Here is a 26,790-nt window from a genome sequence, read left to right on the forward strand (position 1 = left end):
GGTGCACTGACTGTGGACTCTTCACTCCCCCCAGGGAGGACCACATGCTTGACTTTCTATTCAAATAGGGCTGCCTTACACTGTGAGCACACCCTGACCTGTCTGCTGGGCTCTCATGCTAACACCATGAACCTTTCAGGGAGACACAGTCTGATTCTGAGGCTTGGGGAGGTTTCTGTAGTTCCCTTGGTAAAATAACAACAACAAAATGCAGTGAAAAGCAAAGTCACTGAAAAGAAAAATGATCTTCTGTGGGTGTTTCATCAGGATAAAACCTGGCTTTCCTTCCCACAGGGGCAGGCAGAGGCAAATGTTATCTAGGTGACAGTCTGGGTTTCCCCTCCTATATATAGACAGATGTGGATATCACCAGCTAGGATGACGATTCTATCTTCACCATCTGAACACTGAGTCACTGTTGCTGTGCCCAGCACCCTTTGAGCTACAGTGGTTCATGACTTAACCTAGTGGCCTTCGTTTCTCGGTCGTTCTGACATTTAGCATTGAACTATCTTCTAATTTTATTTTGGATTTCAGTGAACTTGGATAATTAAGACCTTTTTGCCCTTATGTGTTGTCAGGGGTGGGGGAAGGGATCTAATCTGAGCTGAGCTATGTCTAACATACAGATAGTGAAAGTAAAGAAGGAAGAAAGGTGGAGATTGATTTAGAATAAAATGATCAAGGGACTGTAATGAGTGAACTTGTTTTGATTGAGGACTTGCCATTTCTTTTCTGCTTTGGGCAGCCAACAACCAATGAAAGATAAATATTCAGACCTCCAATATGACCCAAACTGGAATAAGAAACAGGAAAGGCAGCTGTCGGCTCTGGAAGGGCTGTCGGAGTCTGGAGAGAGCTCTCTGGAAAACCTGCCTCTGGATCCACTTCAGCCTTCCAAGGAGACATCGGCGGAGCTCTCAGGGGGGAAAGACAGCCAGCAGAGTCCACAGAGTGCAGCCTCCTTACTTGGGAGTGAATTTTTAAGCACACACTATGAGCACAGCACTCCTTGCAGTGAGCCGTTTTCCGAGCTGAGCGATAGCGACCTGGAGGAGGATTCCAGCAACCTCTCTCAGTATGTGAAGAGTTCAAGTTCACATAATGAGGTTTTCCTGTCGGAATCACGAGGCCGTCGGCGAAAGAAGCCCAAACAATATTTTGTAGAGAAAAATAAGCTGACCTTGGGATTGCCCACTCCTAAAACAGACTCTTATCTTCAGCTTCACAATAAAAAAAGGGGGGAAACTCACCTGCAGCAGGTAAGTAGAGGGTTCCTAACTATCTCTTCTGAAACACTAAATGGGAATTTGCTTTTGTTTGAGATGATTGAATAGCTCTTCCTTTGGGGCGATGGTGTCACTGTAACCACCTGGCATTGTGGAAAAAACGCTTCCATCCTAGGCCCTGTGGGCTGCCCCTTCTTGTAGAATGAGAATTATTCCTCAAATCCTTAACATCAAGAACAAAAGCAATCGATGGTTTGCAGTGCTGTGACTGCTAATTCAATTATTGTATCCGAAATATCTCTATTAGAAGAATTAGAGAATTTTTAAACATTGTGTATCCTGATAGATTTAGGAATGAGTATTTGATTCCCTATGATAATTGCCTTTGTTTCCACCGTAGCATGGTTTTTCAAGACTATTAAGTGCCCCAACACAAGGGAGGTGATGTGATGGACTCACATCAGTAGCTACAGCTCCTGTGCATAAGTGATTCTCCACTCAGATTCTGTGTTCATATAGGGTGATCGTGACAGTGGGAGCGGGGGAGGGGACAGGGTACAGCATGGTGGCAGTGGGGGCAGGGGAGGGGACAGGGTACAGCATGCTCTTTTTTATAAAAAAATTATTCAAATGATTCTATTGTCTTTGCAACAGTCATTGATAATCATTACATCATACTTTGTGGACCTGCTTAAATGATATGATACTGTTAAACCTTGGTCTCTCCATCTATAAAACTAGGGACAGGTGTTGTGGCAGAGCAATGAAGCCTGCATCCCATGTCACAGTGCCTGGTCAGGTCCTGGCTACCACACTTCCAATCCAGCTGCTTACTAATGAACACCCTGGGGGGCAGCAGATAACAACTCCAGTACTTGGGTCCTGCCACCCACATGGGAGACCTGGACTGAGTTCCTGGCTTTGGCCTGGCCCAGCCCCAGCTAGCTCCAACTATTACAGGCAATTGCAGGAGTGAACCAGCAGATGGAAAATATCTTTCTATTCCTTCTCTCTCCCTCTCTCTCTCTCTCTCTGTCTCTCATATTGCCTTTCAAAATAAATAAATAAACCTTAAAAAAATTAGAAAATATTAAATGCCCTCTCTTCCTCATCTGGTTGTTTTGAGTGTAAATTCGATGCCAAATGATTGATCCCACCCTGTTGGAGGCAGTGAATTTGGTTCTGTTCCATGGGAGCACAGAAAGGCCTTATCAGCCCACCTCCTGGTGGATACTTCCACAGACCAGACAGGAGAGGCTGGATCCGCAGAATTCACCACCCTCTTTGGAAAATGGCTTGAAATTCATGACCTACTAACATGGGGCCCTTTTCGGACATGAAGGAGAGATTATTAAATTTAATGTGAATACCCTCAACTCTGCTCTAGATCCTAGCTGGAATTATTTAAAGTACTCTAACCTGTTCTGGCCTCTAAGCATTTCCTGATGGACAACATAGCTGAAATGATGGACACTCATGGATTCTTTGATTCAGACTCTTTATCATGTTATTGGATTGTGTGACACCTTTGCCATTGTAACATTAAAATAAAGGAATGGATGTCATTGATTTAGCTGAATTATCAAAACAAATTCTTCAGCAGCTTTCAACATAATTTACTCAATTTTAGTTTAAAGATTGTCTTATAAAAGCCATGTAAAATTTTTAATTGTTCATTTAAAAATATAAATCCATCTGTCCAATATCTGTGAGAAATATTCACAGCTAGTAATTTCTCACAGTCCAAGACAATAGTTTTCATTACTTTAAAAAATGTTCTTGGGGCCAGTATTGTGGAAAAGTGGGTTAAGCCACCACTTGCAACACCAGCATCCCATATGGGCACCAGTTAGAGTCCTGGTTGCTCCACTTCTGATCAGGCTCCCTGCTAATGCACCTGGGAAAGCAGTGGAAAATGACCTAAGTCCTTGAGCCCTGAACCCACGTGAGAGACCCAGATGGAATTCTGGGCCCCTAGGTTTGGCTTGGCCCAGCTGGGCCATTGCAGGCATTTGGGAGGTGAATCAGCAGATGGAAGAACTCTTCCCTGTCTCTTCCTCACATTCTGTCCCTCTGCCTTTCAAATAAATAAATAAATCTTTAAAAATGTTCTCAAAAGAAGCTGATCTAGAAGGAGAAGCAGATTGTGAGACCAAAAGAGATAGTTATATTTTCAATGATAAGAGAGAAAAATATTTGTTATAAACTCTTTAGTTGCTGATTTCTTGATTGCTGATTTTGTCAATAGTTACAAGTTAATTTTAAACAATTTTTGGGTGAACTGATTGTCAGCGATTCCATAACCTGATTTTCGTTGTGTTACGCCACAGAGAAAACTAAATCATTTTAGCTTTGCTCAGTCCTTAAACTCTTGAATAGTCTTGGAGGGGGCTATTGACATTTTCCACCACTTTCTCCAGGTTCAAATGACTCAGGGTTTACTGCTAATCAATTTCAAAGTTGTTTATTCACCATTTGTCTAGCTTGTATTTCCTTACTCTTATTCCTATTTAAAGGAATTTATTCAAGAGGCAGAGAGTTTCCATCCACTACTTCAATCCTCAAATGCTGGTGACAGTTGGGACTAGGCCAGGGCTGAGCTGGAACTGAAACCAGAAACCAGGAACTCAATCCAGGTGTCCCATGTGAGAAGCAGAAACCCAATCACTTGGGTCATCACTGTCTCCCAGGATCCATACCAGCAGGAAGCTGGAAACAGGAGCCAGAGCTAAGACTTGAACCCAAGCACTCTGATGTCATAACCACCAGGCCAAACAGCTGCTCCATCATGTTTTTTAAGGATGGAAATGAACCTGACCTAATAGCAACATAATGGTATGTGTAATTTGTTTTATTTAATTATAGCCAATAATATAAAATGATGTGTTTCTTTTGAAATACTACTTATAAATGCGTGCAGGTCTTTTCTGCAGATAGAAATATGTTCCCCATGGGCAGGAACTGTAGTCTGTATTTACTTTTAATCTTCACAGTAAGTAGCTTAACACAGTTTTCCTGGGAAGGGCTCAGAGAATATATGGAGACTAAAAAATATATCTCTTCCTTTCCCCCAAACTGTACTGGCTTTAGTGTGACTTCTAGTGTATGTAGGGGAAATGGTGTTTGTGGAGCACTGGTTCAGTCACCTACAAAGCTTATACAACAGTGACTCTTGCTGCACCCAGACCTGCTTAAATCTAAGTAAGAACCTGAGATTCAGTTTTGCTTTTTCTTTAATGCTCTTAGGGTAATTCTAGCCTGAAGCCAGGTTTGAGAACCGTTGTTCCAGATTAGAGGGGTGGTTCTCAGCCGTGGCTTCACATGGGAATCACTGAGGAATTTGAAAAATACCGATACTTGGCTGAACCACTGAAATTCTGATTTCCAGGCTGCATGCTCAGCATGGGGAGTTGTGCACACTCCCCAGGTGGTTTCAATAATGTTAGCCAAGGTAGGGAATCCCTGATTTACAGCAATGGTTTCCAAATTTTAGTGTGCGTCAGGATCTTCTGAAAACTGTTCAAACAGATTGCTGGGCCTGCTGCCCCAAATTCCCTGAGTGTGCGGGGTGGGGATGGGGGTAGGGTTGGAGGACCAAGAATCTGAATTTTCTACATGGTTCCAGGTGATGCCGCTGCTGCTACAGGGCCTATGCATTGAGACTCACTCAGGCCTTGCTTCTCAAACTTTGAAGTGCTTATGAACCAGCTCAGTATCGCGTTGAAGTACAGGTTCTGGTCCCGTAGGTCAGCGGGAGAGTCACAAGCTCTCAGATGCAAGGCTGCTGCTCTACAGATCACACTGTGACAGCAAGGGCTAGAGTCAGGAGTCTGCAGATGTTACCAGAGACCTAGCAGTCTAAATCAGTGGAAGGCAGTACCGAGAGAGCATTAATCTTTTCTACCACTGATAGGCTCATTCAGTTGATTTGTGGTAGGCGGTGAGAAGGTAGGAGCAGCAGATTTGGAGGTTATTGTTTTAAATTAAGCAGCATCCACCTGGAAGCTTTTTACATTGGATATCAGTTTTCCTGGGAATTCTTCGAGAGAGATGACAAATGTCTTCCAAGGAGGACTACTGCAAGGCTAAATGGCACTTATTGTTGATTGAATGCACGAATATTGATTATCATTTCACAACCAAAAAACTCAGGTGTAAGTACATCCTGTTGTTGCAAACACCCAGGCCTGGATGAATCAGGCAGGGTCTTAGGGTAGTACATTGTATCTGGGAAGATTTTTCAAAGTAAGTCTAAGTTTGCAGCATCCCAATAAATTTGTCAATAGATTTTCTTCAAAATGAAGGTTGAAGAGTTGATTATTAAGTTTGAATGAAGAATAGCCAAGAATAATAAAGAAAACTCTGGAAACAAAGAGTAATGAAAGGATCTAGCCCTACTAGATAATACATTATAAAACTTCAATGATTAAATAATGGAGTGATATTTAATGCCTGTGTGACAGAAAAATGGAATATACAGAATAAAAAGCCCAAACATGAAACCAAATTACATATGGGAATATATTATATAATGATGTGATTTGAAAAGGGCAGCATCTGAAATCAGAGAGAAAATGATGGCTAGTCAACAAAACAGCTGGGCAGCCGTCAGAAAAACAGTAAAACTAGATCTATCTCTCATGGATACATCATAAATTTCAAGAGGATCAAAGATTTAATTTTTAAAAATAAACCATAAAAATACTAGGAAAAAATAAGAAATTTGCCTACAATCCTGAAATGTTTCAGAATTCCGAATATATAAACGATTAATCAGAGACTGGATGTTCAGCATAGTGGATGTCTGCATCCCACATGAGAGTGACTAAGTTCAGTTTGTAGCTCTGACTCCTCACTGCATTTCCAGGCCAATGTAGACCCTGGAAGGTAGTAATGGTGGCTCAAGAAATTGGGTTCCCATCACCCATGTGCGAGACTTGATTTGTGTTCCTGACTCCTGGCTCTGACCATGGCCCAGCTGCAGCCGTTGTGAGCATTTTGGGAGTGAACCGGTGGATGGGATAACTCTCTCTCTCTCTCTCTCTCTCTCTGTCTCTCTCTCTCTGTGTGTGTACCTCTCAAATATATTTTAAAATAATTTTTAAATATTTATTTATTTGAAAGGCAGAATTACAGAAAGGGTGAGTATTTATTTATTTGAAAGGCAGAGCCAACAGAGAGGGAGACACAGAGAGAGACAGAGATCTTCCATCCACTGGTTTACTCTCCATGTGGCCACAATGGCCAGGGCTGGGCCATGCCAAAACCAAGAGTCTGGAAGTCCATCCAGTCTCCCATGTGGTGGCAGGGACCCAAGTACTTGAGCCTTCATCCACTACCTTCCCATGTACATTAGCAGGGAGCTTGATCTGAAGTGGAGCAGCCAGAACTCAAATCAGTGCTGTGTATGGGATGCAGCTTAACCTACTGTACGACAGTGCCACAACCTGCCCTCCCCAAAGTTTTTCCTAAAATATTGATGTTTGATTTTATAAATATCAAAAAATTCTTCAAGAATAAGCAAAGCTAAAATCTAAAGAACAATCCAGGAAAAATATTCCTAATTCATATCACAGGCAAAACATTACTATGTTCAATATATAAAGAATGCCTAGAAATCAGTAAGAAAAAGACCAAGATCCTAATAGAAAAATGGAAAAAATATGTGAATAGATAATTCACAGAAAAATTAATACATATGGCTGCTGACCATGTGAGAAGATACTCAGCATTAGTTGTTTTAAGAAAAATGCCAATTCATACCATGTTGAGATTCCATTTTTCACATGTAATTGAATCATCAGAATTCCAAAAGCTTGATGATCCTGTGAGCAAAAAATAGTTAAGCTGGCAAGAAAATAAATTGGTATAATCAGTATGGAGGATAGGTTGTTATTATCTGTTCAAAATGCAAATTCCCTCCTTGAGAAAGAGACATAGTGACTAAGAGGGTAGACTTGGAGCCAGGTTGGTTGACACTGCCATCTACCACCTACTGTTTGACTCTACACAGGTTACTAAACCTTTCCATCCCTCAGTTTCCTTAAAATGAGAATGACAATAGAATTTTACTCGTAAGATTATGAAAAAGATTGAATAAATGGGTTAATATATGAGAGTGCTTATACTAATACCTGATTCATAGCACCACACAAATGTTCACGATTACTATTTTTATTTGACCCCAATGCATTCCACTCCTAGAAACTTTTCCTGGCTGTACGTGTGCAGTTTTCCATATTTGTGATAGTAATATTTGTAGTCCCCCAAATGTCTGTCATTTGGGGAATGAATAAGTTACGGTATATCCATACAGTAGAGTATACTGAAGCTGTTGAAAAAGTGAAGATGTTCTCCAAGAACATTACAGATGGCTTACCAGCATCTATTAGTAGGCAAAAACTTCTAGGTAATAGTACATGCAGTATTTAAATAGTGGGAAGGGTGGCAGACACCTAGCCTTGTGGTCAAGACACCCACATCCCATATCGAGTACTTGGCTTCAGTTCCTGGCTCCAGCTCCTGACTCCAGCTTCCTGCCAAGGCAGACCCTAAGAGGCAATGGTGATGATGGCTCAAGTAATCGGGTTCCTGCCAGCCTTGTGGGAAACCTGGATTGAGTTGCTGGCTCCCTACTTTGGCCCAGCCCACTCTGACCATTGCGGACTTTTAGGGAGTGAACCAACAGATAGGAGCTGTACCTTTGTGTCTGTCTCTCTCTGCCTCTCAAATAAAATTTTAAAATATAAGTGGAGAGGAAGAAAAATATGTATCACATTTTCTGTATGCAAAAAAAAATGTGGAAGACCACATAGGTAGTAATTATAAAAGGAAGAGGGGTGGTGGGTGAGAACACAACTTTTCATTTTGCACTTTTTAAATTATTTTAATAATCTTATTTTAAAACATTTTTCCTATGTTTATTTGAAACTTGTAAAGAGAGATGGGCAGAGAGGAAGACAGAGACAGAGTCAGACACAAGAGATCTCCCATCCTCTGGTTCCTTCCTGAAATGCCTGCATAGCCAGGGATTGGCCAGTCCAAAGCCAGGAGCCAAGAACTCAGTTCAGGGCTCCCACGTGGGTTGCAGGGACCCAACGACTTGAGGCATCACTGCTGCCTCCCAGTGTGTGTAGCAGCAGGAAACTGTGATGGAGAGTAAAACTGAGACTCAAATCCGGACACACCACATGGGATGAAGATGTCCCAGGCAGTGAGTGGCCTAACTACCTCACCAAACACCCGACCCACAGCTCTTATTTTTGAACCATATCTGTGTGTTGCCTTCTTAAAATGTAAATTGAAAGCTAGCAGCAAAAACAGAGAGAAGACATTTACAATATACATTGTGTAGTTACCTGTGTAAGTTCATACCTCCTGATTGACAGAGTAGCCTAAATTGTACTTTTTGCTTGTAAATAGTGGCTCAGAGTAAAACCACTGATTTTTTAAAAATATTTTATTTATTGATTTGAGAGGTAAAGTTACAGACAGTGAGAGGAAGAGACAGAGAAGGTGGTCTTCCATCCGCTGGTTCACTCCCCAAATGGCTGGAGCTGTGCCGATCCAAAGCCAGGAGCAGGAGCTTCTTCTGGGTCTCCCACATGGGTGTAGAGGCTCAAGGACTTGGGCCATCTCCCACTGCTTTCCCAGGCCACAGCAGAGAGCTGGCCTGGAAGAGGGGCAACCAGGACAGAATCCGGCACCCCAACCGGAACTAGAACCTGGTGTGCCAGCGCCACAAGGCGGAGGATTAGCCTAGTGAGCCTCAGTGCTGGCCCACATATCTTTTGATTGTCCATTCGAATGCATTTTGAATATGTAAGCTCTTAATCACATGATGTGAGAAGCGAGGAAATGATGTGAAAACCAGCACACACTAGAGGGCACCTGAGTATCACGGCCCAACAGTAACTTTGCTGGCAATGAATACTCCGTGCTTTTATTCATCATTTGTTCCGGAGCCAAAAAGTATTTGCCTGCAACTCATTAGAGCTTGGGTCAATTTCTGATCTACCGTGAAAGGAAATTGTGTTTTGAAAAATGAACTTTCTATCTCGATTCTAATATGACTTTGAAGACAGATGAAGGTGAAATTTACAATGGTTTCAGAAAGGAGCTTTAAGTGCTTTATGCATGTTATTTGGCTCTCCCTTGTAATTTCTTGGAAAGATATTTTACAAATGTGAATGTAATTGCATGCAGTCATCAAGACAATAAGAAGCCACAAGCCGAATGCACTATCCACTCTACAGATTGGCCCACCTCTGAAACTCTTTCTCAGATAGCACATGCTAGGTTCTCTTCTTCTCAGTGCTAGGCTCTGGACATCTAGTGCCCCTGTCTTTCAGGAGCGTACATGCCAGTCCTGTGACAAGGACAAGAAACATGCAACAAATTATTTTCAGTACTGACCAGCACCTTAAAGGAGAGAGAATAAGCTTTATTTAATAAAGTAGTGAGGAGTAAAGGATGCCTCAAAAAGTTTGTGAAAAATAGAATTAACTGGCATCCTGGTGAGTTGGGTTAAGCTGCCACTTGCAAGATTCTGGCATCCTGTGTCAGAGTACCATTTTGAGTCCCAGCTGCTCCACTTTCAATCCAGCTTCTTGTTAATGTGCCTGGGAAGGCAGCAGATGATGGTCTAAGCCCTTGGGCCTCTGACACCCATTTGGGAGACCAGCATGGAGTTCTGGGATTCTGCCTCAGCCTGTGTGAGCTATCCTTCAGGACAGGGAACTTGGGAATGACATTGGATCATAAATAGCGTTCAGTTCTTGAAGTACAGTTGATCCTAATAGAATACTGCTACTGTGACTCCCTGTCGTCTTCGAAGCAGACTTCAAAGTCTCAGAGTAGCGTGAAAGGCCCTCGGTGATCTGGACCCTTCCTGCCTTCAGCCGTATTCCTCACCACTCCCACTGGCATCTGGAGCCCCTGCCCCAGCCTGGGAGCAGTTCCCAGGTCCAGCATCTCTTCTGGGCCTCTCTGTTCAAACTCATGACCCACTGGCCCCTGGCTCATCTATTCAGAAAAACCTGACCCTCTTTTTGAGAGCAAAGTCATTCTTTGAATATCCTTTCTCCCACTCTGTCCTCTTCCTCCTTACCTGAATGTCATCCTAGAACCCGTAAGGGCACATAACACTATTTTGCTCCTCAGTCTCTGTGTTTTTTTTTTTAACTTGTAAAATCCTTAAGGTTATGAGCTGAAAATGTAATTTTAAAGTTTTTTTGTTCTAAAATTCCATGGTTTTTAAAATGACCCCCCCCCCCAACTAATGTGAACTAGTGTGCTGTTGACTTAAATACTGGAATTCACAATCAAAATATCTGGTTTAAGCCCCATTGTTATCACAGCCATTTCCAACCTTGGGCTTCTAAATGTTTGCCTTCCACCATGGAACCAGGACTACCGGGATAATCAAATGACACAGCGTATGCACAAGCTCTTTAGGGTTATAAATCCCCATATAAAAGTGTTGTATTTATTTTGTTATATTTATCGCTGGATGTGTGGTTTGAATTTACCATCTCCTACTGGATAAGATTACTATCTAAGTGATCTATTGCTCTTCTTTTCCATTGTTTTGAATTTAGTTACACTTTTGGTTGTCTAAAAGAAGACCTTTATTTAAATTATGTTTTAGCAATTACCCCATTTCATTAGAAACAATTTTTTATATAGAATTCTTCCTGTCTGGTGGTGCTTTTGAGTCTCCACCTCTCCCATTATCCTTGTAAAAATTACTCTTCTACGGATAAAAACTCTGTAGATGTTCATTGATTGATGGATTTTCTTCTTTTTGCCCTGTGCTCGCACCACAAGAGCACTTACTTACGACAGCATAATTTCAATTGAATGTGATGGCTTTTTCAATCGGAGACTTTTCTGAAGCCACCTTTCTGGTGTGTGCTGCTCAGCACTCCGTAGTTAACTACCCATTTGTGTGATCCATAGAGTGACACTTCATTAACCCGACATTACTGTGGAGGGACCCACAGAAAGAAAACTTGCCGCATCACTAAAGCATCCCCTCTCAGACTCCACAAATCTCCTATAATTAATCGTTTCTAAGGCTAGTTTGCAAAAACGAACCACGTGAACGGAGTCATCCTGCGCTGCCTTACGCAGGGCCTGCGGCACTGTTCTGTAGTGGTCAGAAGCTGGGGTCATGGCGAATAGTTCTCCACCTGTTCGTCAGAGGACCCAGACGGGGTCGGCAGTCATTTTACGCTGCTGTTGATGTGTTCTTGTAGAGCCTGTGGCCTAGTGGGAAGCAGACGCCCAAGCAAAAACTGCTATACAAACCCAACATCTGAAGTGTCCAATGTCCAAAACTTTTTGTGATGCCAGTGTGATGCCATGGGAAGATTCCACACCTGACTTCATGTGACAAGTCAATACACAAGCACACTAACATTATTGTTTTAAAATTTCTTTGTGGCTATGTGTTTACCATGCGTATGAAAAAATGAATTCCATGTTTAGACTTGGGTCCCTTCCCTAACATATCTCATCATGTGTGTGCAAATATTCAAAAATTTCATAGAGTATTCCTAAAGATCTCTTGTGTATTCTTATTTTAAAAGACAGAGACAGAGATAGTAAGAGAGAGAGAAAGAGAGAAAGATAAAGTGTCTCCCATCTGCTGGTTGATTCCTCAAATGTCCACAGTAGCTGGGACTGGACCAGTTTGAAGCCAGAAACCAAGAACTCAATCCAGATCTCCTCTGTGGGTGACAAGAACCCAACTACCCAAGCCATCACCTGCTGCCTCCCAGAGTGCACATTAGCAGGAAACTGTAATCAGCAGAGCCAGAACTTGAACCCTGGCTCCATGATGTGTGACCTGAGTGTTCCAAAGCACATCTTAACTGCAAGGCCAAATGCCCAGTCTTCTGGTCTGTGTCCTTGAGAATATCCAATTACTTCATTAAGTCACCATTTCTTTATTAGGTGCTTAGTATGTGTCAAGCATTGTCACAGGTGCCTGGGACACATCACTAAAGAAGACAGATGGAAAATCCCAGTGCTCATGAGACTAACCTCTGTTAGGAGGAGACACTCAACAGACAAAACAGAGAAAGGGGTGCATGAGTAAATGGCAAGTGCTGGATGCCCATAGAGGAGTTAAGGGGGGAAACGAAGCAGAGAAGAGCTGGTAGGGATCACCAATGTGCGTTTTAAACAGGTTGCGAGGTGAGAGAACACCATGAAAATACGTGGGGAAGAGGGTTCCTGGGAGAGGAGCTGCCAACGGCAAAGCTCAGTGACTGCAAAGCCAAGGGGACTGGGCCGAGTGAGGAAGGGGAGATGAAGTCCAAGTGCCCACCTTATTCTGTTAGCAGGTGGCTACCTGGATTTACTAGACACCACAAAGCTAACCCAATAAGCAAGTACATTATATAGTTCTCCCTGGTATCCATAGGGAATTGGCTCCAGAAACCCCTCAGGTACCAGAATCCCTGGGTGCTCATGCGCCTTCTGTCAGTGTCATGGTGTTTGTGTATAACCTGTTCTCATCCTCCTATTCACTTGACAACATCTCTAGATGACCAAGGATAACTAACCCAGTGCAAATGCTATGTAAATGGTTGCTATACTCTATTGTTTAGGGAATAATGGCAATATATTACAGTACAGATGCAATGTGGTTTTTTTCATCTTTGTTTTCATTGTTATTTGAAAGGCAGAAAGAGAGAGAAAAAGAGAACGAGGTCTTCTATCCACTGCCCCACTCCTCCAAATGCCTGCAAAAGCGAGGGCTGGGCCAGGCTAAAGCCAGGATCCTAGAACTCCATCCACATCTCCTAAATGTGGCAGGGACCCAAGGACTTGATCCAGACTCAGAGATAATAATAATGGCCCATCAGCAGAACTGAAGATACCATAAGAGGAGGGTGAGAAGCCCCTTCATAAAGCTTTGGAGATTAAGGGCAGTGGGAAAGTTCTGAAAGGTTTTTAAGTAGGTGACTATTAGTTTGGGGGCTTATTTTATTTGCACTTTGTTTATTTGAGAGGCAGAGAAAAATGAGAGAGAGAGAAAGAGACAAAGAGAGAGACATAGAGCTCCCATCTGTTGATTCACTCCCCAAATGCCTATGATGGCTGAGGCTTGGCTAGGACTGGAGCCAGAACTACGAACTCAATTCAGGTCGTCCATGTGTGTGGCAGGGAACCAATTACTTGAGCTGTCACCTGCTGCCTCCCAACTGCTACCTCTCATCAGAGAGGTATTATCAAAGAAATAGTATTATCAAAGAGATAATGTAGAAGTATGTAGAGGGGCCGGTGCTGTGGTGCAGTGGGTTAATGCCCTGGCCTGAAGCGCCAGCATCCCATGTGGGTGCCAGTTCGAGACCCGGCTGCTCCACTTCTGATCCAGCTCTGTGCTATGGCCTGGGAAAGCAGTAGAAGATGGCCCAAGTCCTTGGGCCTCTGCACCCATGTGGGAGAACCAGAAGAAGCTCCTGACTCCTGACTTTGGATTGGCTCAGCCGTTGCGGCCATCTGGGGAGTGAACCATCAGAAAGACCTACCTCTCTCTCTCTCTCTCTCTCTCTCTCTCTCTGTCTCTCTCTCTGTGTATGTGTAACTCTGACTTTCAAATAAAAATTAATAATAAACATTCTGAAGGCAAACATCTGAAATTGCCTTTATATAAAAAAAAGAAGTATGTAGAAAACTAGGGTCAGGGACCAGAGCCAGTTATGGAAACCAGGCACATCCCTGTGGGACACAGGTGTCTTAACTGCTATGCTAAAGGTCTGCTTCCAGTCTGGGGTTTTTAAATCTGCAGTGTAATAATAATATTCAAAGGTTTCAGTGTCATACGCGTACATGCTGACTACATTATGAGGGGTTCCATAGGAATGGAGAAAGTAGCCAACCACAGACCCAAACCATTTCATGTGTTTTGTCTCTAAACAGCTGAATAATACAGACCCTTGGACAATTAAAGCAGCTGTGCTGTGCCACTGCTGCAGCCTCGTGATGGCAGACCATTTGTGTTGCAAGGCTTCAGCCTCCTCTGTGGGCCTCGTGTGAATACAGGCAGCAGCGGTGCTGGCATGAGCAGGCATAAACCAACACACCGCAAAAACAATATTAGAAATGGGACAGAAATAAATACTCCACGTCATGCATTAGCCAATAATAAAGAAGCTCTCCCTGATTCTTGTGATTATACCTGGAAGGAGGAATTAAATAACAGGAAGGCTGGAATGATGGTTAGCAAATACAACCTTAAAAAAAAAAAAAAAACCCTTTGGCTCATTTCATTTGGAATGTGTGCGAGTTATCAGGACAATACCATCAGGGAATGAGAGTAAGAATCTAATAAATCAACATCTAAACATCAGGTCAGTAGTAAAAACAAAATATAAAGGGAAAAGTAGCAAAACCTCCAGTGTTTGCAGAACTTAATGGCAATATGTTTATCCAAGTACATGTCAATGTGTGTCTATGCAGATATGCTAATTCTTACCTGCCTGTCAGTGAGGCATCAACTTTTGTGTGTGTGTGTGTGTGTGTGTGTGTGTGGCACTGTGTGATTCTCTAAGAACCTGATGAGTTTCTTTGAGAGAGAAGTAGCAGCCCAATCTAGCTCAGCTGTACTCAATCTGAGTTGCTTTCCTACCTACAAACCCTCACTTCAAAGCAAGGAACATAATGTACAATTTTTTAATGGCTCTAGACCCAGGCACTCAGACTCTCTGCTCTGCGCCTTACCTCAGTGTAAACACCTAATCAAGATTGCCTGCGCTTCAACAATAGCAGCCAAATGCAATTCGAGAACCATAAGCCTTTGAAGTCCTCCCTGCAAAGGCCGGTTTTCTAGTCTGGGATAATGACGGGCCATGATTGCTTGTCTTTGTTGTATCTTTTCAGTAGAGAAGCAATTATAGGCCCCAATTTAACAGAATAGACATTACACAGCTTATGATGCTCAAAATGCAATTTCATTTGATCATTTTCTCGATTTGATTGGTATTAATAGAATGGCTCACAAAAAAAAAAAAATAGCTGGCAGAGGTTGTGTCCCATTCCACTTTCAAAGAGATAATGTAGAAGTATGCTTTACTTGCCCGGATACTCTCACCAGGGTGATGCAGCCACCCAGTTCCACCAAAATAGCCTGTGGGTGGAAATATTGTACATTCTACATTCTCTGGGAAAGGAAACATGAGACACTGTATTCTTAATTTGTAAACTTTTTACCTGGGCTGTATAGGAGAGCGTATCACTGTCAATCGAACAGTTAATATAAACTAGCTGAGCCGGGGTGTTTATTTCCTTTATTTCCTAGGTGTTTATGAAAGTCAGGGAATCCTCATGCCAGTGGCAGGTGTATGAAAGAGCTCAGCTTCACTGTCCCCCAGCCGCCGGACAACAGTGCCTGCACCACGTTGCCTCTCGGCGGCTTACAGGAGGATTATTTCCTTGCCTGCTTAGCCGTCTTGGCTGTTTCACTCTCTTGATCTTCATGTCTTCCTCCAGGACAGAGTGTTTTGCTTTGAACGAGCTTGTGTTTAACATTATGGTAATTAGAAATCCATACCTTTTGCAACCATGGAGGCAGAAGTCGTCAAACGTGACACTTTGGCGGTGGCCTTGTGTTTCTGGAAGCAGCACTGTGAGAGGGACTGAGCCATGATGGGGATGTGAGAGATGGTTCCCGACCTTGAGCAGCAGTGCTTAGAGTGCTCAGCTTTCCGTTACAGCACAGGTTCAACTGTGTAAGGGCGTGAGGTTTTCCCATTCTCAGAGTGGGTGAGTCACTCGAAGCCTGGTGATTACTGCCATTAATAATCAAAAGGATTCCAGAATCCCATAGGTCAGTTTCATTCCTTGTTTTAGGAGTGAAAATGCAGGCAAAAAGTTTATTTTCATTTTTTTCCGATTTTCAGGTCAACTTTGGGGTGTAAGTCCACAGCATCTATTCAGCTTGTTTACTTGCATTGTGTGTGAGTGTGTGTGCATGTGTGTGTGTGTGTGTACAGTAATCATGATCCCTACTTCAAGAGTAGAGGTAGTTAGTTCAAGTAGGCATAATGTTCCACCCAAACTCAACGAATGTCTCATTTGTGCTACAGAAGTCTCGCTGAGTGTCAAAGAATGAAATTAACCTCATTGACAAACATTTATTTGTCACTTAGTATTTTTTAATTAGAGGCAGAGAGACAGAGAAAGGTAGAGACAGATGGACAGAGAGAGCTCCCCAAATGCCCACTAACAGCCAAGGCTTGGCTGAAGTCAGGAGCTGGGACGCAATCCAGGTCTCCCATATGGGTGGCAGGGACCCCATCACTTGGGCCGTCTCCACTGCCTTCCAGGGTGTGGATAAGGAAGAAGCTGGAATTGGGAGCCTGAACTAAGCACTGAACTTAGACGCTCTGTTGTGGGGTGCTCATGTCCTAGCTGGCATCTTAACCACTATGCTAAATTCCTGCCCCATCACTTAACGTTGAACACATATTTTTATCTCTTTCTGAAGTGAATATTAGTCCTCAGAGGTATGAAGCAAAAGTAGACAGCAGAGGGAGAATGTGAACGCGATCATGACAGATTCCAGACCCTGCGTTCTTTCTAGTCTTACACCCCTCCCCTCGTCACATTACACAGCCTGCAGTAGAAAATCCCAAATCTAAATTTTAGAACTAATCACATCAGTTCAGAAAGGGAGAGACATGACAGCATTCACAGGTGGTGAACCAGAGTGTGGAATGGTGAAGAAACACTGAGATGGCTCCTCTAAATAAGAGACAGCTTGGGAAAGACACCTGTGTCAGCCTCTGCCAGTGCAGCGCTGTGGTCAGAACGCAGAACTGACCTAATCTGTGTGACTGCAGAGGGCAGAGCAATAGAAAACGCAGAAAGGCGAATTTTTGTTGTATAAGGAAGAGCTGTCTGGCATTGCGCTCTCATTGGCCTGATCACAAGTTACCCACAGCATCTAGCTCCAATTACTGTTTTAAGACTGGGTCCCTTGAGGGTGTATCAAGCATTTAAATGAAGTAGTCGTTTAACCTCCAAGCACCAGTTTCCCTACACCTGCAAGAGAAAACATTGTTTATTCTCATCTTTTTGGGGGCCAGATCTGGGCCCTGAGAGCTGAAGACATGAGTCCTTGGGATGAAGTAAAAACAAAGCCCCACCCTGCAGGACCTCTGTCTGGAATGCACAGACTTAATGCCCCATGGCTGTCAGACAAGAATGGATCCAGTTAACATGCTCTATGTGTTTTCCCCTCTTAGGTCTCCCACCCGGCCAGGGGAACGGAGAAGACGCCTGTTCAAAACGCCAAGGAGAGTGAGCCTGCTGCCATCGATCCCGAAGACAAATGGCATCAAAGAGCACAACAGCTAAAGGTCACCCGCTAAATTGCATTTTAAGTGTGTTGCAAGCAATACTGCTGAATATAAGCAATGTCCATGACTGAGTTACTTAAGGGTTTATTTTTATGCCTAAGAACAGTTACTCAGCTTCCTGTGGCTAAGACTGGCCTCTGCCCAGAGGAGCCATTGCTTGCTCGGCCAGCCAACCCTGCCTGTTTCTCCGAAGGCCCTGTTTCCTAGAAGAATAGCATCGTATCGCACTTCAGACACAGGGAACATTGCTCACATGAGAGCAGAATGCAGGAAGAGTCCCAGTTTTAGGATTGTCCAAATGTCCCAAGTCCATTTCCTTTGTGGGTTGCCAGTTGTGTTATTATCCCAAGGAGACAGGGACACGACCCCAAAAAGTAGATGGGATACTCAGAGCCTCACTGAGCCATCACTGACAGGATATAAAAGCTTACCAGCGGTCATTGGCATGATCGCATCCTTTTTGGCCATGGGTTTACTGCTTTGAAACCATAAATGTGATTTTAGGGAAGATTTTTTTGGAAATTGTTCCTACTGACTATTTTTCTTAAAAAAAAAAAAGGAAAAAGCACTAGAAGCTGCTTTCTCCTTGAACCAGTGTGTGGAGTCCCGTAGAATCACTCCTGGGCCTGGTTTTATCCGTGCTTGAGAAGGGATGACCCTGTGACATCACCGAGTCTAGAGCCTGTTGACATCATCCGTTAAAACCATGTACAGAGGTAAACGTGTTAATAAAAGCAATACAGTTCACCCCCACCGAAGTGGGACAGCCCAGCTCTTGTCCTCGGTGGTGGCCTCCAAGCCACCCTCAGCATTGCCAAAAAGGGGAGGTGGTGAGGAGAAAGGAAGGAGTAAAAGCAGTCATTCAGCCAAAGCTTCCTGAAGGCTGATACCAGAGAGGCCACCCCCAGAAACTGAGAGGAGGAGGACATCTCGTGGCAGGGGGTGTGGAGGACTGGATGTACTAGCAGACCCCAGAGAGAACCCCTGGGGCTCAGCCAACAGGATCCAGAGGACGAAGAAAACACTCTATGACCTGTTGTGTGTTGTTGGCCATGACTTGAATTTCTGGGCCTTGACCTGCCTTGTACTGGTTGCCAGACTCAACCTCTTCCAAGTCGTAAGGTGGTCTTCTTCCTCCTCCTCCCCTTCCTCCCTACCCTCCTCCCCCCCCCTTCTTTTTTTAAGATCTATTTTATTTATTTGAAAGACAAAGCTACAATTGAGAGACAAAGAGAGAGAGGTCTTCCATCTGCTGGTTCACTCCCCAAATGGCCACAGCAGCTGGAGCTAAGCCAATCCAAAGCCAGGAGCCAGGAGCTTCTTCCCGGTCTCCCCCATGCATGCAGGACTTGAGCCATCCTCTGCTGCTTTCCCAGGCACATTTTCAGGGAGCTGGATCAGAAGTGGAGCAGCTGGGACTCCATCCAGCACCCATGTGGGATGCCGGCACTGCAGGCTGGGGCTTTAACCTGTTGCACCATAGATCCAGCCCCGGGTTCTTCCTTATTAAATGAAGGCTGGCCTAAATGACCTTGTAGATCCATCCCAATTGTAAAGTACCATGATTCTATGATCACTTATTTCTAGTTATTTAGGTTATTATAGAAAGCACCTTTGAAGCATTGTTGCAATCAGTTGCTTTCATAATTGTCACTAAGGAAAATCATAGGTTGCCCAATGATAAAATAATCAGGGTAGGGGCTGGCGCTGTGGCACAGCAGGTTAATGCCCTGGCCTGAAGCGCCGGCATCCCCTATGGGAGCCGGTTCTAGTCCCAGCTGCTCCACTTCTGATCCAGCTCTCTGCTATGGCCAGCTCTCTGCTATGGCCTGGGAAAGTAGTAGAAGATGCCCCAAGTCCTTGGGCCCCTGCACCCACGTGGGAGACCTGTAGGAAGCTCCTGGCTCCTGGCTTCGGATCAGCACAGCTCCAGCCGTTGGCAGCCATCTGGAGAGTGAACCAGCAGATGGAAGACCCCTCTCTCTATCTCTACCTCTCTCTCTGTAACTGTCTTTCAAATAAATAAAATAAATCTTTAAAAAAATAATAATCAGGGTGAAATCACAGTGCTTGATTTATGCTGTGCCCTTAGAGGCAGTAAAAACTTCATGTGGCCACAGATCAGGAGAAAGCCAATAGAGTGCTTGTTAGGCTCTGTGTGTCCCAAGTACTCTGATTAGTGTGTTTATCACTCACTCCTGAGTGAAGCCAAAGTGGAAGAAGAGTTGAAAAGATTGTGAGACCTGCAGTGACCAACGCACAGTGGCCAAGGCGGGGTCCCCTCTCTCTCTTCAGGCAGGATTTGTTCACAGCCCACATCCTAATGCTGGCTAAGCCCTGGGCCAACTGCAGGCTGTGTTTCTTCTTCCACTTGCAGTAACCATATTTGATGCTTTCTCTTTGATCTTTCTCCTCCTCAAGTGTCACCTCCTGCAAGATTTCTTAGCCTTTCCCAGTCCTTTTCTATACTCCTCTTTCAGCTGCTGCTGTGTCTGGCATACCCCACCCACCCTGCCCTGTTTCAGTAGCTGCTGCCTGTGTTTCTTTTAAATCAACTACACTAGAAGATTCTTAAAGGTTGGGATGGTATCTTTTTCCTACATCCCCTACCACAGTGCTTTGTCCAAAGCTGGTGCTCAGTAAATACTCTGGGCAGGCATTTGGCACAGCAGGTGTGGCACCATTGGGGATGTCTGCATCCCTTCTTGGAGCGCCTAGTCCAAGACCTGGCTCCTCTGCTTCCCATCCAGCTTCCTGCTAATGTGCACCCTGGGCAGTAGCAGATGATAGTCCAAGGGCTTGTGCCCCTGCCACCCATGTGGGAGACATATATTGAGATCCAGACTCTCAGTTTCAGCCTGACCTAGCCCTGACTGTTGCAGGCTTTTGGGGAGCTAAGCAGCAGATGGAAGATCTCTCATCTCTCTGCTTTCAAACAAAATGAAAATAATTTTTAAAAAATTTGGTAAATACATATCTACCCATTGACTAAAGAAACATTTGAAGGTCATTTAGTGCATGTCCAAGTGAAAGTGGACCACATTTTCTTTTCTTAATTTTTTTTATTTTTATTTTTTATTTGCCAGATAGAGTTATAGACAGTGAGAGAGACAGACAGAGAGAAAGGTCTTCCTTCCTTTGGTTCACTCCCCAAATGGCCGCACAGCCGGCACTGTACCAGTCCAAAGCCAGGAGCCAGGTGCTTCTTCCTGGTCTCCCATGCAGGTGCAGGGACCCAAGCACTTGGGCCATCCTCCACTGCCCTCCCAGGCCACAGCAGAGAGCTGGACTGGAAGAGGAGCAACGGGGACTAGAACCGGTGCCCATATGGGATGACGGCACCATAGGCAGAGGATTAACCAAGTAGGCCATGCCCCCGGCTCCCCTCATTTTCTTGCAAGATGACTTTGAAAGAATGTACAGTTCCTTCAGCAAACCTATAATGACAAAAAGAGCTCCCTAATAGGAAATACCTTTAGTGAGATAAGAATAATTCACACAACAAGTGTTTATCGAGTACCTGCTAGATTCCAGGCACTGCATGACAGGAGTCTGGCCTGAATGATGGAAAAAAAAAAAAAAAAAAAAAACAGCCATCACAGTAAAAATCTCTTCAGTAAAATAAATAAAACTCGAGGGAAAATAATTTTAAAGAACAAAAATGGTCCCTCCTCTCTAGGAGTTCAGAATTACTGTTGTGTAATCGCTGGGATGTGATGATATGGAAGCCTCCACAAAACTCAGTGGGACTAGAGGAGCACCCAGTACTGCCCTAGGAAGGCAGAGAACCCTGCCCGGGAGCCAAGTCTTCAGAGCCAGCCCTGGAAGGCTGAATTGAAAGAGCCTAGCAGACAAAGGGGGCAGAGCATGGCGAGAGGGCGAGGGAGTGGAGTAGGAGGAGCCAGAGAGTGGAAGATTTTCTGTGTCAGGAAAAATATTTCAAATTCTGTCCTGTGGACAGGAGGGAGCTGCTGGCAAATTGTGAGCAGATTAGTGACATCATCAGGATTGCACATTTGAAAAATCCCTCTGCCCATGGCCGAAGGAATACGTCGGAAAGATAGAAGACCGGAGGGACAGCAGAGCCAGTATGGTGACACTTGTGATTTCTACAAGAGGGAGAGGGAGGAGTGGAATGGTGGCAGCGCTGCTCCTGTCTCTTATGCACCCCACACGCCCAACTTTTTGGTCTGCCGGGTTTATCTTACTCTACCAACTGGGTGAAACCTGCAGGTCAGGACAGCAGCTGATGTCGCTCAGCCCTTGCACAGAGACGAATAGGCAGTGGCACAGCAGACCACTAAGAGGTTGGTGGTGGCCTGAGCGAGCCATTCCAGAGGAGGGTGACAATGGATGCTCTCCCCCTACCCCTGCAGGGTGAGGAGGCCACAGTGAGGGATGGGCAGTGGGGCCCCGTGCAGCCCATGTACTATCAAGATGCTTGGCAGGGAGTTGAGATACAGGTAGCGTTTAACCAGAAAATGGGACCAAGGGATGGTTTCTTTCTTGTTTCCATAGGAAAGGCAAAAACAGTTGCATGCCTTATGGAATGAGAAACTAGACACAGGACAAGGAAAGAAAGAGGTTTGGAAAGCATACATGCTTTATTTCACAACAGGCATTTCCATGAATTTTTTAAAAAACCCCTGGTATGCATGGATTTTGAGTTTTTGCACCAAAATAAACCTGTGTGTCTTTTAATTCCAGTTTCCCATGAACTTTTTGCAGTACCTTCCTAGGCCTAAGACGATCTAAGTGCATGTATTTACACCGTATGAACTGCAAATAAGTCATCTTCCCATCTGATTTAAGAATCTTAGACATGCCTATAAGACCTCTAGGTCAGGACAATGAATCCCTTCTCATTTAACCTTTCCACCTGGGTCTCCCTGTCAAGAATCCTTTTATGCTTCCTTGTGAATCCCACAGGTTTTCCAAATCGCATTTGAGTTGTGTGCCCAGACAGGACTCAGAGTGAGGGGGCAGCTCCCACTGGCGGGAGATGCTTCCCAGGTGTCGTAGCCTGTGTGGGCCACTGCAACAAGGCAGTGCAGACAGGGTGGCTTATCAGGGACAGACCCTTTGGTCTCTTACTGTTCTAGAGGCTGGGAAGCCCAAGGTCAGGGGGCTCAGTGCCTGGGGAGAGCCTGCTTCCTGCTTCATAGACGGCACCTTTTCACTGCATCTTCACAAGGTGGGAAGGAGGGAGGAAGCTCCCCTGGACGTGTTGTCTAAGGACGCGAACCCCAGCCTGGAAGGCTTTGCCCCATGGCCTAATCACCTCCCCTGAGGCCCCACATTTTAACATCTTCACCTTGGGGTTAGGATTTAATACATCAATGAGAGGGCAGGATACAAACCATTGTACCTGGCAAGGCATATGTTGTCCATGGGGGAAAAAAAATGCGAATTTCCTCAGTGAAGTAAGGCTCCAAAAGGATAAAGTAGAATATTTCCTTTCCTTCCATTATAAAATAACTCTTGACTTTCCAGGAAAGGAAAAACTAACAGTAGTATGGAAGGCATGTGAGAGGGGCTGGAGCTATGGCGTAGTAGGCTAAGCCTCTACCTATGGCACCAGCATCCCATATGGGCACCGGTTGGAGTCCTGGCTGCTCCTCTTCTGATCCAGCTCCCTGCTAATGGCCTGGGAAATCAGTGGAGGATGACCCAAGTGCTTGGGCCCCTGCACCTGTGCGGGAGAACCTGGAAGAAGCTCTGGCTCCTGGCTTCAGATCGACTCAGCTCCAGCTGTTGCGGCCATTTGGGGAGTGAACCAGCAGGTGGAAGACTTCTCTCTCTGTCTCTCCCCTCTCTGTCTGTAACTCTGCCTCTCTAATAAATAAAATCTTAAAATTAAAGAAAGCATGCATTAAAAAAAGAAAAGAAAGGGACATGAGGCCAACTTTTACAAATGAACGCCCACGTCCTGACAATCACTTCCTAAGTAATCTTCCAAAGTACTATTTGGTTTTGCCTCCAGCCCTACTAATAAATCCATGTTTCTTATATTCATCTAAACACAGTGTTCTTTCTTAGCACAGTGACATTTAGGACCAATTAATGTCAGTGCCCAAAATTTTCTTAATACTATCAGATGGCATCTGTAACCCAAACTCAAAGGACTTGTGCTTTATTGTTAATAAACAGACAGAAAACCAGAGCACACCAGAAACTTCTCTGTGCCACAACTTAGCAGGCACAACTCTTGGGCCTCCAGGGTTGAGACAGGGTAGCTGAAAGCAAAGTGGCTTTTGTGTTAAGGCAGAGCTTTTCGGTTGAAATCAGAACAATCGTTCTCCCTCCTGCTTATGGGATGTAAACAGGAAAGCCGTGAAAGGGAAGCAGCCAGTGACTGCCCTTCCCGGGTTGGGGACACACTCCCCTTCATGCCACAGTGTGAGTGAACATTAGTGTCTAAGCATGAGGCATTAGGCCTGTGCTCACGCTCCATGCATGACGTGAAAACCCGCTGCCATTAAGCAGTTATTCTGAGTGTAGTAGGGACCGATTGCGAGTGTTGGTAACAAAAGAACCCCAGTGAGAGCAGGATGAAATAGAGGATTTCAGTGCTGAAGGAGATTAAATAGCCTGAGAATGGCTTTGTATATTAACTTCTGGGAACTCTGGGGTCTCACCACCTGAAGAGTGACACCTGATGCCTCCATTGTAGAGTAATGCATCTCAAGTAAACCACAGATCTCAAGGAGGCGGTCTGGAAGGCGAGAGAAATCACATCAAGCTCCTAACTGTCTTCCTTTCTGGGGCCTGAAATGTCATCTCTGGGCACTTAACACCTTACGTGAATAGCGGATTTAACACTTGAGACAATCGAAGTTTCATAAAGTGATGAGTCCTTGGCCTTGTTGACAAAGCACCCCGTGAGGAGTGACAATGGTGAGCTGAGCTGTCAGCAGCAAAGGCAACAACCTGATTAAAATCGAGTGGTAGCCCAGGATTTCAAGTCTGGTACCTGAGAAGAGAAATCTCTCCCAGATGTTGTCTTTTTCTGGCGGGAATGAGGAGCAGTCGGTGGGAAAAGTGCAGTGAGATGAAGGAAGAGTGTCCCTGGTCATTGATTTCTCTGGTGAGTCAAAGGCTGGACTGATACTGAGAAGAATGACTGTCATCACTGGTTAATATTTAGCAAGTGTAGTGAAGGGTTGGCTTTTTTGACCTCCATGAACAGCAGTGACAGCCATGAACAGAGCTGTCCGTTGTGTTGCACAAAACTCCTATAAAATTGTAAAGGAGCCGTTTTGTTCTGCGTCCACTACAAGGAAGGATGCTCTTGGGGCTATAGATTTGCAGGGCCTTCTTAGCTCCGCCCCCCCCACCCCCCACCCTCACACAGCTCAGTATCTCGCAGGGGAGAAAGGAAGCTTCTCCTTATTATTTATTTTTTGGAGCACTGCAAGGAAAAATTTTAAGTTTAGAAGAGCTCATCAGAGCCTGGGAAATCCTCCAGAAATCTCAAATTTTGAGAAGAGCATACTATAAATCCCAAATTAGAAGCCATTTTTATTTTAAAATATATAATAAGAAATACTGCATGTTACTATTTTAAAGTTAAACTTTCCACTCTGTCATTATAATGCCATTTCATTAGACATAGAACGTCACTTACTAATATACAGGAATAAGCTTAGCGACTGTATCAGAAAAGTGAAATAAAAGCCCAACTACCCCAATAGTGTGATCTTCAGAGCACACTAAAGCGAATGATTTGAGCAGGGGCTTGATTTTTTTTTTTCACTTTAAAATGTTTCTTCTCCAGTAACACCTAACCATAGCTTTTCAAAATTAACGCTGCACAGATACATTCCATAGAGAGGTTTTTTTTTTTTTTAAAGCTATGTGTGTGTTCGTTCAGAAAGGGAGAAGTGAGTTGTAGTTGTGTAACACACAGATGCCTGTGGCCGTCTTGCTGTTCTCAGTAAGCATTTAATCACGCTTTCCAAAGGCCTCTTCACTCTGTGAGCTTCCCTCAAAATGAGGAGCGCTTTATTCCTTGGAAAATATTTCTGAATGGCTATGGCACAATATAATTACATAGTGTGTCTATTCTACCAGGAGTACATTTTGTTGTTAGGAGACTCTGGAAAGCATAAAGACTGTTCTGAAATTGAAATCTTTCCCCAGATGTTTGCTTGCCTAAGGACAGGCTACAGTAAGGAGCGGAAGCCAGACGGCCCCTGCGGCTTCGCAGAGGCCCTCTCACGGCTCAGCCTCCTTTACAAACCCCTGAATAAAACGTCATTTGTTTCCTCTGGTAAAGAGGCCATTTCTGCCTTCTGACCCGCATGGGTGAAGTCTCATCTTCGAACTGTGGTTCATGTTAAACTTGTACTTGGTTGGCAGAGCCAATCGTCGATGTTTTCTGGTTAAGATTTTGTTGCAGTGCTCACTCAGCTAAAATAAGCTTGCCTATGGTTATGTAGATTTGCACTTTCTTTCCATACGTGTCTTAGAGGTCAGGCCCCCGTTCCCTTTCTATACCTATCCTGCCCCAATTGGTAACACTTCCCTTTACAACATTTTAAGTCAGAGACTTATCCTTTTTTCTTTTTTTTAAAGATTTATTTATTTGAAAGACAGTTACAGAGAGAGAGAAAGGGAGAGACAGAGAGAGAGAGAGAGAAAGGGAAAGACAGAGAGAGAGAGAGAGAGAGAGAGAGAGAGAGAGAGAGAGATCTTCCATCTGCCAGTTCATTCCCCAAATGGCCACAATGGCTGGAGCTGGGCCTATGCGAATCCAGGAGCCAGGGGCTTCTTCTGGGTCTCTCATGTGGGTGTGGGGGCCCAACCACTTGGGCCATCTTCTACTGATTTTCCCAGGCCATTCACAGGGAGCTGGATCAGAAGTGGAGCAGCCAGGACTCGAACTGATGCTCAAATGGGATACTGGTGTTGCAGGCATTGGCTTTACTCACTATGCCACAGCGTCAGCCCCGAGACTTATCCTTGGTATGAAGCAATTCTAAGTGCTCCATGTCTCTGGCACATGGTCTAAAATTTCCAAGAGGATCCTCTTAGCTATTCAGTCTCCAATTGCTTGAAATTAGGAAATGACCCCTCTGTGGCCTTTGTCTACTGGATATCACTCAGCTCCAAACTCCACGGTCAACCTTTCTTGAAGTCTCAACCCCCAGTTTGAAAAACACTAACTTAAAATTTATGAAGAGTGT

General features: G+C 44.4%; 1 protein-coding gene across 10 annotated transcripts in view; it reads left to right on the top strand.

Annotated features, from left to right (window-relative positions):
- Positions 1-26,790, top strand: part of JHY (junctional cadherin complex regulator) — a 71,489-nt gene that overhangs the window by 17,933 nt on the left and 26,766 nt on the right. For 9 of the 10 annotated variants that reach the window (XR_007920379.2, XR_007920382.2, XM_051848532.2 and 6 more), the window contains 2 exons: positions 749-1,262; positions 17,489-17,602. Coding sequence is in view for 8 of the 10 variants with exons in the window: in XM_051848532.2 (XP_051704492.1) it covers positions 749-1,262; positions 17,489-17,602 (628 nt within the window). In the remaining 2 variants the exon portion in view is untranslated. Of the gene's footprint in view, positions 1-748; positions 1,263-3,745; positions 4,058-17,488; positions 17,603-26,790 lie in introns of those variants that run through there. The other variant, XM_051848538.2, reaches the window with a different exon arrangement.

The sequence above is a fragment of the Oryctolagus cuniculus genome, chromosome 1 (genome assembly GCF_964237555.1).
Source record: "Oryctolagus cuniculus chromosome 1, mOryCun1.1, whole genome shotgun sequence".
In the NCBI taxonomy this organism is placed as follows: Eukaryota; Metazoa; Chordata; class Mammalia; order Lagomorpha; family Leporidae; genus Oryctolagus; species Oryctolagus cuniculus.